Below are 15836 nucleotides of genomic sequence, written 5' to 3'. Positions count from 1 at the left end.
CACCTTTTATCGATAAAAACTTAGCTGGTCGAAAATGGCTCAAACTTTTTTTAAATCGACATCCCGAAGTAGTTAAAAGAAAATCTCAATTCATGAATCTAGCTAGAGCCGCCAAATAAATAGATTCATAGTCAATGACTATTTTGAAAAGCTACGCGAAGTTATGTTGAAGCTTGATATCCTGCAAAGCCCTCAACGCATTTTTAATATTGATGAGAAAGGTTGCCGCCTAAACCTTCATAAATCACAACAGGTATATGCTCGTAAAGGTGTCAAACGAGTTCATTTGATTTCGCAAGAGCATGCTGAGAATGTGTCAATCGTCGGTTGTGGAAATGCTATAGGACAAATAATTCCACCTATGATCTTGTTCAAATGAAAAAGAAAGAAGAATGAATGGTATGACAATCTTCCTGCTGGAACAGTTATTGAAATGACCGAGAAAGGAAGTATGACTACGCCAGTTTTCATTAAATGGGTACAACATTTTGGTAAGTACAAGCCAATAGGAAGAGTACTGCTTATTTTTGATGGAGCATCGTCCCATTTGGATGCAGGTATTGTTGATGAAGCCGAGTCGTATGAAATTACGCTTTTTTGCCTGCCAAGTAATTGCACACATGAACTGCAACCTATGGACAAGGCGGTATTTAAAGCCTTCGAATCTTACTGGGACGACGAAGTTATCACCTACTGGACAAATAAACTACATCGAACGATCAATAAATTTTCGTTTGGCACAATTTTCTCAAAAGTATGGCCAAAAGCAACTGCAGCATCAAATGTTATTTCAGGTTTTCGTGCTACGGGAATATACCCGTATGATCCGAGTGTCATTCCTGACATAGCTTTTTGCCCATCAGAAATAACAGAAAATAAATTAAACTCAGAAGATTCTGCTATTCCATCAGCTTCGACTTCCGCAACGAATAATCCTATTGGCAGCTCCACTCCAGACAGAAAAAAGAAAATAAAAGCTCTAAAGGAGAAAAATACGCAAGATAGCTCTGAGAGTTCTGACGGTTCTGACAATGAATTTTCAGTACATGACAGCTCAGAAGAAGAAAACGAAATGTCAGTAAGTTTCAACGCAGTGTTAATAACGCCAGAATTGGAAACTGGAAAACGCAAAGGTACTAGAAAGACATCCCTGAACTATCGAGCACAGGAAGTCACAAAATCATTGTTTGATGAAGCTGGTTTAAATGACCCTAAAAACCAATCAAGAAAAGGAAAAAACTTGGCAAACGGAAAAATAGTCAAAAAACAACTAAAAAAAGGAGAAGAGAAAAATAAACACTGCTCACTTGAAACCTAAAAAAACAAAGAAGAACGAAAATATAGTTGGTATTGTTTCGTCTGCAATGAGGATGTCGTTAAGGATATGAGACTTTGTGACAGCTGCAAACGATATATTCATGAAGAGTGTGTAGGACTTTTAGCAGATGATAAAGACTTAGTTTTCATATGTCCAGACTGTTTGCAATAATTATTTTAAGTACCTATTATTTTTTACAAAATAAATGTCCTACATGTCACCTTTGTTTAATTTGATTAATGTATAGTTGCACCAATAGACCTTAAGCTTAAGACGTGGAACGTCAATGCGACATAAGCTGAACTGGGCTAAACTGGAGCTGAAGATCTGTTGGTGCAACCAGGCATAATTGTCACATTTAAAAAGTGGGCCTTATTAAGAACATGAAGTGGGCCTTATTAAGAACATGGTGTTCCTAATTAGGCCCAGAAGCAACCATTTTTTAAAGACTAAAAAGTAACAACTCATAAAACATTTGACAAAATTTAACAATCTCATATTAAATTTAAATATGTGATTTATCTTCTCTGTGGTTTTCAGATTTATATCGTGATTTTATTTATCAAAACACAACTAACAAACATTAAGTGGGCCTTATTTGGTCAACTTACCTTTACTGTAAATTTGTCAAAAAAACATGGCACTGAACAAATAAATTTTAAAACCTACTCTAGATGAAGAGAATAATGATTTTTGTATTGATTAACTTTCTTTTTTTTCAGAAAAATATCCTGTAGATAAAAAAATAACATCCATAGCTATCGTAGGTGATAATAAAAATGTAAATAAATCAATATCATGTAGGCCAAGTATAATCAGTGGCGTAACCCTCACTAGTCAGTCTCAGAATAACACACAAACAGAAAATATGATAAAAGATAAAGCGTATCTAGTAGTCTATGATTTTACCTACAGCAAAGATTTGGAAGAACAGGAAATTCAGACAGTAAAATCCCCACCCGAAAATCCATTTGTGCTGGATTCCAATTCCATAGATGATTTAGATAAGAAAGAAAGTTATACAGACTTTATAGGTAACATAGATCCCGTGGTGTTTTCCTTTTATAAAACCTTGATACCCAGTGAATCTGATGAACTGTACATAAGTCCTTCAGTATCGATGACTAAGAAGAGTCACACAGGACCTAAGGTGTTAGTATTTGATAGTTTCAATGCAGCGAACGTTAATTTTAATTCTATATCGAACGACTCAAACCTTATGACCAATGGTCCTTTGGAAGTTAGCAATGTGGAGAGTGAACCTAGTATATCAGACCATATTTTGGAGGTAAGTTTTATTTTTTGATCAATTTTTTAGCACTCATTCATTCAATTTCAATGACAAAAATGACCAAAACAAAGAAATTAAAGTCCGAATTGAAAGTGTAAGGCAAGCATTTATAAAAATGAAGAGAATGCTTACAAACAAAGACCTTCAGTTGCCTCTCAGATTGAGGGCTCTAAGATGCTACATATTTTGTAGATTACTATACGGAATGGAAGCTTGGACATTGAAGAGACAACACATAAGAAAAATAGAAGTGGTCGAAATGTGGTGTTACAGAAGAATATTGAAAATTCAGTGAGTTCAAAGAATTACCAATGTTGAAGTGCTACGACGTTTAAATAAGGAGTTAGAGATTATGAACAGTATAAAAACAAGAAAACTGGAATATTTGGGTCACATTACCAGAGGAGAAAAATATGAGTTGCTGGGAATTATGATGCAAGGAAGGATCCAAGGAAGAAGACGCATCTCCTGGCTGAGGAACCTTAGAGAATGGTTTAACCCTATCACCGTCACAACTTAAATTCATTGAAATAAAATTCTAAAAATTCGTGTGAGTGTTTTTTAAGCGACTATGAACGCATCAGTGTGGTTGGTATATGCAATTTTTATATAAAAAGTGGAGTTTGAAAATGTTTCCCTCAGGTAACATTGTCCATTAGTGGTATAATGAGAACGTTGCTCCAAAGCAACACTAAGAGTTTGAGGTTAAAATTTTTGTATTGTGCAAACGAGAGATCACCACTAACACAAGTAATTTTTTAGGGCTTACAATATGTAAGAAAAACTACAGAAATAAGCAAACTTGAACTTTAATACTTACAAAGTTACAAGTAAAAACAAAGACAAAAATTTATGGAGAGTTATGAAAATTAAAAAAACAATTCTTAGATGGTGTAAACCATAGATAAGCCAGTGTCCTACGTTGTATTTCCTAGTGATGTCATGTGGTCGAATTTTCGTAAGAGTTACAATTTTTTCGGTCGTCTCGTTCAGTGAAGGCCGCCCTTCTTTTTTATTTTACCTGTTTGGCAAAAAAAAAGATTCAGCTATGTCCATTGTAAATTTTTTTAAGGTATTGGTATAATATTTATAAGGTATTTTCATTTTCTTGGGTTGTGGCTCTTACAAATCTATTTCTTCCTGCTCAATATCAAATTCTCCTATTACCAACTACGTATAGTTCTACCTATTTGCATTTTATAGTTCTACCCATTTGCAAAACGTTTATCAAAATGCTTCCTTTCTATGTCATCATCATCGCATATACTTTCTGTATCTGATACATCTGCCCTAACAGGAACTACGTAGCTCAACACACTTTTTAGGGGAAGTTTTTGCTAAAACTTTTCAAAACAGAAAGTAACTGTATCTTTTAGATCATAAATACACCTTTCCTAAATGTATTCTGAACATGAAATGTATTCCGGAAAACAAAACTCCGGGTATATAAAACAATAATCAGGCCCATAGTAAGTTATGGCTGCGAAACATGGGTGGTGACACAAAAATCTGCCAATGCATTAGATGTGTTTGAAAGAAAAGTATTACGTAGGATACTGGGCCCAATAAGTGAAAATAACAACTGGCGAATTAGGTATAATAGAGAAATATACGAGCAATATAGCGAACCAACTCTAGCACAACACACTAAACTGCAGAGATTACGGTGGGCAGGGCACGTGGTCCGCATGCATGAGAGTAGAATCCCCAGAAAACTGCTGAATGCAAGAATGCAGGGAAGAAGACCTGTTGGAAGACCTAAAAAGAGATGGGAAGACGAAGTCGATGAGGATGCCAGGAACTTTCTGGGAACGCGTTCATGGAAAAGAACAGCGGTAAATCGAAATGATTGGAGAAGCTTATTGAAGGAGGCCAAGGCTCGATTTGGGCTGTAGTGCCATTGGATGGATGGATGGAAATGTATTCTGAAAATATTACAGCAAAATACATATTTTTACTTACCGATTTGTTTATATTTAACTATCAACGTCGGCACTACAACACTGCTGTTGAAATCTCATACTCGAAATGATGTTTAATAAGTTAAAATATTATAATACAGGTGGCGCACATGCCGAAATCATAGACGAATGGTTGTCGCTTGCATACCACACCGTCCTACTGTGGTAAAATTCGACGTATATGGAAATTTAACAGTTTGAAGTCAACGTTGCTTGAGAGCAACAAGCGCGCTTACAGGGTTAACTGTATTTTATTACAACTATTCAGAGCAACAGCCAACAAAGTGACCATAGCCATTATGATATCCAACCTCCGATAGGAGATGGAACTTTAAGAAGAAGATTAAATGTTGCAACGTATGCTTTTCACGATCACATCATTTTTACATAAAGACGTATTACGCCTTTGAAAAAATATTAAGTATTTAAATGTTGAATGGGTTGCATGTGAGACAGATTGCAGACAGACGTACTCTCAATCATTTATTGTAACTTCCGACGACCGGTTTCGCTCTCTAAAGTATGCAGAGCATCTTCAGGTCAACGGTTACAAGTCACAAAATGCTACAAATAAAAACCAGAGTTAGAACAATGTCTGGTTGTAAAAGATGCTAAAGATCCATAAGATCAAGCCAATATTGAACAACATACATAAAAATAGTTAAGATAGCAGACAAATACATATGCATGTAAACTCGGGGGCGGTAACAAACCCCAAGCTCACAAACACATGCAGATGTATGCCGTCTATAATCATGCACTTATAACGTGTCGTACTTACATTCGGTTACAAGGAGCTACTACCTCAGTAATCATTAACATGATATTTCTGCTTAAGTTATGCTAACGCGATATGGTGGAATAGATGGAGAATGTTGCAAAGGTAAGCAAGTTTATGGAATTTGGGAATTCTTGAGGGTGAAGAGATAGTTAGTGAAAGACAACCAACAGATCTGTGCCTGTTATTTTGTTTGTGAAGTAGACTAAAGTGAATGTCATATATACAATTTTTTGAAATGTGATGGTTTTAAAGATTTTTATTTCTATTAATTAAAAGATTTTTGTAGTAAAGAAAAAAGAGACGTTCTCACAAACAATTTATTTTACAACTGACGACCGGTTTCGCTGTCTACAATATTCACAGCATCTTCAGGTCACGGTAAAAGTAAAATTAAATGCTACAAATAACAAAAAACCAGAGTTAGTTAAGTGGTCTGGTTGAAATCAAAGGGTAAAGATCAAGCCAATATTAAAGTATATATATTCATGCATACATATAAATACTAAAATGTACGTAAATATGGTTTAACAACCCTCACACTCACATACATGCAAGCATTCAAATGTAGTGGCAACTAAAGTATGTCAAGTATAAGTATAAAATGTACACTTACTTTCCGGTATAAGGGAAGAATATAGTAGTATTCAATATCATACTTTTTCTCCAAATTATGCTAAAGGGAGAGATGGTAGAGGGACAGATTTGATTGTAATGTACAAGCAAAACAAAATAATTGGCAGGATCTTGAGGGGATTAGTAAGGGAACACGACATTAAACCGTGAAACCAAAAATTGTTAGTTATATATAAAGTGATGTTATTTTTAAAGTGTATTTTTAAGTTTATTGGGATTATTAGATGTTGTTCTGGATGTTCAAGAACTGATGGATGTAAGATTGGTTGTGCAATTTTCTTAAAACCAGAATTGGTCAGTTGTGTATTATTTGTGGTGTGATTGTGAAAATGTTTTAATTTTTATTTGTTGGAGACATTGAAATTAAACTGAACAATAGTAAATAGGTAAAATTTGCTAAAATTTAAAAGTGTCAAACAATAAAATCATTAATAAATAATTCAGAATTAAATTCAAATGTGAAGGTAACTAACTGTACATGAAATTAAATTTATAGTAATATAAAGTTATGATGATTTGTGCAGCAATGAATGAGATTTTATGAGATATTACTAAAAAGTTAGAAAAAGGCAAATATGAAAAAAAAATATATGAAAAAATTACAGTTAGTTACCTTCACATTTGAATTTAATTCTGAATTATTTATTAATGATTTTATTGTTTGACACTTTTAAATTTTAGCAAATTTTACCTATTTACTATTGTTCAGTTTAATTTCAATGTCTCCAACAAATAAAAATTAAAACATTTTCACAATCACACCACAAATAATACACAACTGACCAATTCTGGTTTTAAGAAAATTGCACAACCAATCTTACATCCATCAGTTCTTGAACATCCAGAACAACATCTAATAATCCCAATAAACTTAAAAATACACTTTAAAAAATTTAAAAATAACATCACTTTATATATAACTAACAATTTTTGGTTTCACGGTTTAATGTCGTGTTCCCTTACTAATCCCCTCAAGATCCTGCCAATTATTTTGTTTTGCTTGTACATTACAATCAAATCTGTCCCTCTACCATCTCTCCCTTTAGCATAATTTGGAGAAAAAGTGTGATATTGAATACTACTATATTCTTCCCTTATACCGGAAAGTAAGTGTACATTTTATACTTATACTTGACATACTTTAGTTGCCACTACATTTGAATGCTTGCATGTATGTGAGTGTGAGGGTTGTTAAACCATATTTACGTACATTTTAGTATTTATATGTATGCATGAATATACAGTGCTAGTCAAAAGTCCGTACCCCCCCTCGTATCTTTTGAACGGTTATACCTATAATAGTGAAATTTGGAGATAGGAAATAAACGGACGTAAGCTTCTTAACTAGTCATGACAGGTGACGTAATAGTGACAGATGACTTTACAGCGCCACTGTGACAGATAATTTTAAATGGGACCTTATGGCAAGTGACACCTCGTTTGAAAGGTATTGAAAATACCTATTCAGTCATACTAATATTGTTTAAGTTTAAGCTAATTTTGACGAATTAATGAAATAAATATAAAATTATAGTTTCATTTAATTAATTCAAAATTCAAAATTCCGCCTATGATTACTTGTCAAAAAGGTTGACGTTGACGTAAAAACTACTAGAGAATCGAAAAACGTCAACTTTTTTGACAAAAAAACCATAGGCGTACATTTGAATTTTTATTAATTAAATGCGAAGCTACAATATTATATTTATTTAATTTATTCACCAAAATCAAAATCAACTAAAACACAAAAAAATTAGTATGGCTGAGTAGGTATTTTGAATACCTTTCAAACGAGGTATCACTTGCCATAAGGTCCCATTTAAAATTATCGGTCACAGTGGCTCTGTAACGTCATCTGTCACTATTACGTCACCTGTCATAACTAGTTAAGAAGCTTACGTCAGTTAATTTGCTCCATCCAAATTTCACTATTATAGGTAAAACCGTTTAAAAGATAAGAGGGGGGGTACGGACTTTTGACTAGCACTGTATATACTTTAATATTGGCTTGATCTTTACCCTTTGATTTCAACCAGACCACTTAACTAACTCTGGTTTTTTGTTATTTGTAGCATTTAATTTTACTTTTACCGTGACCTGAAGATGCTGTGAATATTGTAGACAGCGAAACCGGTCGTCAGTTGTAAAATAAATTGTTTGTGAGAACGTCTCTTTTTTATTTACTACAATAGTATGGACTCACACATGCAACCCATTCATTATTTAAAAGATTTTTGTTTTTATTTATATTTATTAAAAGACTTCTATTTATTAGTGTAAGTGTAAATGTAAGTGTAAGACTGACAACTTTTGAATCAAAAACACTTACACTAACACATGCACTAATAAATAGAAGTCTTTTAATAAATATAATTAAAAACACAAATCTTTTAATAAATAGAAATAAAAATCTTTAAAACCATCACATTTTAAAAAATTGTATATATGACATTCACTTTAGTTTACTTCACAAACAAAATAACAGGCACATATTTGTTTTTTGTCTTTCACCAACTATCTCTTCACCCTCAAGAATTCCCAAATTCCATAAACTTGTTTACCTTTGCAACATTCTCCATCTATTCCACCATATCCCGTTAGCATAACTTAAGCAGAAATATCATGTTAATGATTACTGAGGTAGTAGCTCCTTGTAACCGAATGTAAGTACGTCACGTTATAATTGCATGATTATAGACGGCATACATCTGCATGTGTTTGTGAGCTTGGGGACGTTTGTTACCGCCCCCGAGTTGACATGCATATGTATTTGTCTGCTATCTTAACTACTTTTATGTATGTTGTTCAATATTGGCTTGATCTTATGGATCTTTAGCATCTTTTACAACCAGACATTGTTCTAACTCTTGATTTTTATTTGTAGCATTTAGTGACTTGTAACCGTTGACCTGAAGATGCTCTGCATACTTTAGAGAGCGAAACTGGTCGTCGGAAGTTACGATAAATGATTGAAAGTACGTCTGTCTTTTACTTCATTTATTAAGTATTTATTTAAATATTTTATCTTTAATATTCTTTGTCCTATTTGTACTTATTATTCCTACTATTTAACATTATGACCTTACTTAAACATGATCTTATTTTATATTTAATATTCTATATTTGTAACGTATGATCCGGCTTGAAGGACCATGAATAAAGTTAAACAAAGCCGATTAATTAAGTAAATTGCGAGCAGTAGAATACATATATCAAAATAACTTCTTCTTACGGTGCCTTATCCTTAAGGACGTTGGCCATTTGCCCATTTAATCTTATTTGCACCCCCTGAATAGTTCTATGGAGGTCATATTCGTCCATTGTCGTAGGTTTTTAAGCCAAGAGTTGCGTCTTCTTCCTGGTCGTCTTTTGCTATTGATTCTGTCTTCGATTATAAGTTGGAGGAGTTCATACTTTTGATTTCTTACGATGTGACCAAAATATTGTGTTTTCCGTTCTTTTATTATAAGCATAAGCTCTCTTTGCTTGTGCATTCTCCGCAAGACTTCCGCATTTGTCGTATGGCTCATGTAGGATATTCTGAGCATTTTACGGTAACACCAGAGATCGAATGCTTGGATTATTTTTTGTATTGCTTCTGGCATTGTCCAGGCTTCAACACCATAGAGCAAGGTGGATAAAACATAGCACAATGAGATACCCAGCTGGCATGGCGGTTGCATAGAACTTTTTGCATTTTGTAAAACACTGTATGTGCCTTTTCCAGACGTGTTCTTATCTCTAGTGAGTGGTCCCAAGTTTCATCAAGATTACTTCTAAGGTACGTTATTCTTGTTACTCTTTCCAAATCTGTTCCGTCGACATTGATCTTCATCCTTCTGTTTTGGTGCTTGCTGATGAACATCGTTTTTGTCTTCTTTGTATTCAACTTCATTTTCATTCCAAATTCTCTACAGTCTGCCGTTACTCGGTCCATTAGGCGTTGCAGTGCTTCAGCTTTATCTGCCAGAATGACCGTGTCATCAGCGTATCGTAGGTTATTTATACATTGCCCGTTTATAATTATTTCCGTCGACCGTCCATTTATGATCAATTTTAACACCCTCAAAATCATTGATTAATGACCCCTATTAATGAACGATTTCATTATAGGCAAAACAACATACATTGCTTGCATAAATTAATTAAACGCTCTGTGATTGGCAGTGACCTGTGATGTAGGCAACCAAACATATACCTATTTATATTCCCACTAAAAAATTTAAAATCAAGTAGCCGCTGTTAGTACTATCTGTCATTATTTACTTTATTGTTTAAAATTCTGTGTATTTGAAAAATCAAAAGATGGATATTGACGAAGAGTTTATAACTCCACCAGAAGTGGCAGAAATTGGAAATGAAATATCTTTAAGTTTACTGCGTGAAAAAAGCATAGTGTTGTACGAAAAAACATACGCTGAATTTATTGCATGGTGTGACGAGAGAAAAATAATACGATATTCAGAATCTGTATTGTTGACATATTTTTCAAACATTGCCGAAAAAGGACTAACAGCAAGTTTGTAGCCCAAATATTCGATGCTAAAATCAACCTTAAGTTTAAAATCAAACATATTATATCTAAATATAATAAGTTAATTATGTTTATCAAGAAAAAAAGAACAGGTTATGTACCAAAGAAATCAAAAACACTTGAAAAAGAACAAGTCCAGAAATTCATCTCTGATGCTCCTAACGACGTGTTTCTAATGATAAAGGTAAACCAGTAAATTAAGTTTATATATTTAATACTCGTATTTCATAACAGTTCATTTTGTAGGTTGCATTAATTTTCGGAGTGGCTGGTGCGTTAAGAAAGGACGAACTATTGAAATTAGAAACAAATAACGTTCAAGACTTGGGGTCAAAGTTTCTTGTCACAATAAAAGCATCAAAAACACACACAAATAGAATATTTACCATAGTAGATAACGAAGCAAATACCATTCTCAATGCGATCAAAAACTATATTTCTTTAAAACCGGCACACACACCACATAAACGATTTTTCATTTTTTATAAAAATAACAAATGTTCAACACAGCCAGTTGGCATAAATACATTTTCCAAAATTCCTTCCGTTATTTCTAAATTCTTGAAATTAGAGCACCCGCATCTCTACACTGGGCATTGTTTTAGACGTTCCTCTGCCTCAATACTGTGTGACAGTGGTGCAGACTTTTCAGCTATTAAAAGACTAGGTGGCTAGAAATCGACTGCTGTAGCAGAAGGTTATATAGATAATTCTATGCAGAATAAACTTGAGACGGCTGAAAAACTCTTGGGACAAAATACCACTAAACCTTGTCAAAGTACTTCCTTTAGCACCACCGCTTCTTCTTCTATCACAGAATTTACAGAGGTCCAAGAAGACTTAAATATAAATTTGTCAAAATGATACACAGCAGATAATCATTTATCAATACCTTCCTTTAATTTCAGTAATTGTACTATTTCGAATATTAATGTTTACAATAATAAAACTACCACTAAGGAAAATTAAACTTTGAATAAAGTTAATAAAAGCTGAAAAAATTGTTGTTTATCGTTAAGTAAATAAAAATTTAAACTAAGATATCTTTATTTCTGAAAAGTACGGTCGACGGAAAAGTTTTGTTACGAACTCGTGAGTTAAAATGGCGATTAACAATCTCGAACATTAACGTTAAAATATCTCAATTGTTAATCGTCCTTATTAATACACTTGTTGGTTAAATAACTATTATACCATCCGAGGTGCCTTCCAAAGCTTTCTTAAATATTTTCTCAGAGTAAACGTTGAACAGCAAAGGTGACAGGACACATCCCTGTCTTACTCTCTTCTCGATATTGATTTTTCCGGATGTTTCGCTTTTTATTCTGATTTTAGCCTTTTGTGCTTGGTAGACGGTTGAAGTAATCCTGAAGACTTTATCATCGATATTACATGGCTTTAAAATATGGTTTATCATGTTTCACCAGGTCAAAAGCCTTCTGAAAGTCTTGAAACAGAAGTATACTGAGAATCGAGATCTCTACATCTTTCAACTAGCACAATTATTAAAAAATGTGCTTTTCTTGCTCCGAAGCCATTCTTGATACCAAATTGAGTTTGACCAGTGTGTTCGTCTAGTTTATTGTATACTCTATTGTGTATTATTCGCAGCAAAAACTTCAACATATGATTCATCAGGCTAATAATCCTATAGTCTTCACATTTGTTGGAGTTTTTCTTCTTTGGTATTGGTATAAATACCGATGTCAGCCAATCATTTGGTATTATGAATGTTTTGTATATTTTGTTAAATATATCGAAATAACACTTTAAAAAATCGTTATCTTAATTAAACTATCTTTATTTTTACAGATTAAAAATTGCCAAGAAAGGAAAAGAGTGCACTACTCCCGTGCAGTCCAATGTATAAGCATACCGGAAGAATGCAGCACGTGTCAAGATTTAGAAATAGCGGATATACTGCCAACCAACGACCAGAAACACATATTGGTCTATCTAAAAAGCAATAACCCTTCCCAAAACTTCTTACTGCTCTATCAGCTAGACTTTTCCGACAAAATGGTCAAGCTTAAAGAAGATGTCGTATTAGTTAAGCAATTGGCCAGCGACGAAAGCCCTATAGAGATCAATTTATTGCCGGTTATCGATAAATTTGGATCTTTTTCGGAAAGGCTCACTGAAGCAGAAGGTACCGCTGTGATGGTTTGTGTAGATGGTGTTCTAAGGATTGTCAGTCTCTCAGATTTGAATGTTATATGTTACGCGAAAATAGAAGGAGATGGGTTTATTTCCGCCGCATATTGTAACAGTAAGTAGTTTTTTTTGTATAATACATTATTTGATTTGGATCAGAAGGACAAATGAAGATCTGGGAGAGTTATATGGGGAGCCGAGCATACTAGGTAGTAGAACCCACCGACTAAGATGGCTAGGACACATACAGAGGATGCCAGAGGGTAGACTATCGAAAGAGAAGGGGTCGACCCAGAACAGGCCCCCTCTGTGGCTCAGTGGTAAGAGCGCCTACCTTTGGATCGAAAGGTCCGAATGGTCGTGAGTTCGAATATCGCCAGGGACAGAAATTTTTCGTTTATTATAAATTAATAAATGAAAATAGTTTCTGTCCTTGTGGGATCGGTACTCACCGGAAAGACCGCAGACGTTCGGATACAATTAGCGTCTCTTTGCAAAAACAATGACGTCGACTTTGAAAAGTAACAAGACACTTACTCAACACATTATACTCCACATTATACTCCCCTGAGTTAGTGATAAGGTATAAGTCTAAAAAATCATTATGAAATTGACTGGCCAGTTGGTTGTGAAAACGAGTGCCAATAAAACACAAAACAAGACCCAGAACAGGGTGGAAAATGGATGTAGAAGATGATTTAAAAAGACACAACGCCACAAATTGGAGGGTGAAAGCAATGGACAAGAAGGAATGGAGGAGAATGGTCAATCTAGCCATGAGCCTACTAGGGTCGACATGCTAATTATTATTATAATGTAAAACACTTTGGTAGTACCTCAACCAAACACAGAAAACTTATTTGTATAATTAAGTGTATCCATTTATCGTTCAGTATTTGTCTAAAACAATCCTGATCCTATAATAAATAAATTGTCCATATTTCTGTACTGCGCATGATCAGGACGATTCTAAACATTTTTCAGTAATAAACAAATAAACCTATTATTTTTCGGTCGATATACAGTGGAACCTCGACAACTCGGATTAATCGGGACCGGGGCCGATCCTGGTTATCGAAAATCCGGGTTATCCGGAGAAAATGCAAAAATTAATAAAATACGGTATGCTTACAGATAAACTCCGTTATAATTGAAATATGAAATATATATGCACAGCACACAGCCTGCTTGACTCGCAGTGAAATTTAGTTCACAGTCAGGCAATATTTTATTCAGCTTGAGTGCTGATTCTTGAATAATTGGTCCAGACACTGGTAAACCACATTCGCGTTCCGCACAAAACCACACATACAAAGCGTCGTCGAGACTCTCATTTTTAGCTTTATTAGCTTTGCACCGATTGTCCATATTGTCTTTTGTTATCATTTTGAAACAAAATTCTTTGATTTTAGTTCTATTTTTCTTCCAATCCGATACTGTCGATGTACCGACACCATATGATGCTGCAATTGGTTTTAAATATTCGCCTTTATCAATTCTACCTAATGCTTCTAGTTTCCTTTCCGTTGTCACAACAACATTTTTACGTTTTGTTGCTATTACGTAGACAAAAAACACGCAAACACAAAATCTGAATAGATTTACGAACGATTACAGAACGGAAGCGAACAATACGACTGTACTACACAGTACAGTACTGCACAAGAGGACTAAGACCATTGTTTAAAAAATAATTTTTTTTAATAGTCTTTTAGTCTTTTTTAAACAATGCTAAGACAGTTTGAAACTGCAGGTGCCTGTTGTTTCCGATAACCCGAACAATGAAGTCATTTCATTGTCATGAAGTCATGACACCCGTCGTGTGCCATGAGTCATTTTTACTATCGTATAATATGTAGTTCAAATCACACAAATACCCATTATCTCTCAAATATTATACACACAGTTTCAAAAGTTATGCATCACCCCTCGTATTCACGATGTTTACGCTTTTATAAAGCCGTATCTTTATCACACATTTAATGGGCATTTTTTTTTAAATATACAATTTTTGGTTTTTGAAGATATTCTTCTTTAGCGGCGAATCGATTGAGGGTAAAATTTGATTGATCCGCTCGCATGCGCACACCGACAGTATGGTATTAGTTGTTATACGGGCTCTGATTGGGTGTTGAAATTTTGAAATGATCTGTCAATAATTGTTCAATATGGAGGTTATCGGTAAACAAAAATATTGTATATTAGTTTTTATTGATGTGTGGACAGAAATAAAATCAAATTTATAATTATAGTGACTTTTTAAATAGTTTTGAAAATTTTAACTATTTAGAATGGGAAATAAGCCACAATATTATTATGCAATAAATAATTATAAATAATAATATATATATAATAATAATAAATAGTTTTGAAAAGCCGCAGGTACATAATTCTAAATGTTTCAGTTGGAAATACCTAATAGTTTCAATACCTATCTATTTGGAAAATGTAAACAAAATAATGTAGTTACCTATTAGTAGGCAATGCTTTGATTTACATAATCTGATTACGAACAAACTTTCTACAAATCTTCATCTCATATATCGTTTTCTTACTCTATATTTTGTTGTATTTTATTTCGACAAAAATCAAACTAATAATTTTATTAAATTCATATAAATTTATGGTGTAAACGTTTAGTTTGTGTATATTCCCACATGACGTATACGAGAGTTTGGTGCAGTTTGAAATGGCGTCAACTTTCGTACGGCGCGGTAGACGTGAAGTGGGTTCAAGCCCCAAGCAAGTTATTATTTTTTTATTTTTTTTATAGATTTTATGATTGTAAGTATATTATTATATAATTTTTGAAGATATTCTTCTTTTTTGAAAGTAGTAGATAAGAAAATTAGTTTGATTTTTAAATAAAATAAGTACAAATAACCTTTTAAGTATATTTACTTCGTTTAAATTACCTATTATATAATAGAAGAATATCTTCTTACGTGCGTACAAAGTACACACACATTCTTTTTTTATTTTATTGGATTACCCATTTAATTGACCTGGTTTTGCCAAAGTGTAAACATTTGAAAAATTTATTTTGGTGAAATTTTTGAAAACGTGATTGAAAATAAATCGTACTTTAATTTCTGAGATGGACCGTATAAGAATTATCGATTTAGTTGAAGAAGGCCATTCACAGCGGTTCGTGGAGGAAAGAG

The 15836-nt window shown here is 33.6% G+C and overlaps 1 protein-coding gene across 1 annotated transcript in view; it reads left to right on the top strand.

The window, feature by feature from the left end:
* Nucleotides 1-15836, top strand: part of LOC114335746 (baculoviral IAP repeat-containing protein 6) — a 214717-nt gene that overhangs the window by 50101 nt on the left and 148780 nt on the right. Inside the window, exons 6-7 of the mRNA XM_028286039.2 lie at nucleotides 2041-2606; nucleotides 12331-12787. Of these exons, the coding sequence (XP_028141840.1) occupies nucleotides 2041-2606; nucleotides 12331-12787 (1023 nt within the window). The remainder of the gene's footprint in view (nucleotides 1-2040; nucleotides 2607-12330; nucleotides 12788-15836) is intronic.

Source organism: Diabrotica virgifera, chromosome 6 (genome assembly GCF_917563875.1).
Source record: "Diabrotica virgifera virgifera chromosome 6, PGI_DIABVI_V3a".
Lineage (NCBI taxonomy): Eukaryota > Metazoa > Arthropoda > Insecta > Coleoptera > Chrysomelidae > Diabrotica > Diabrotica virgifera.
This window is presented reverse-complemented; position numbering and strand designations above follow the sequence as displayed.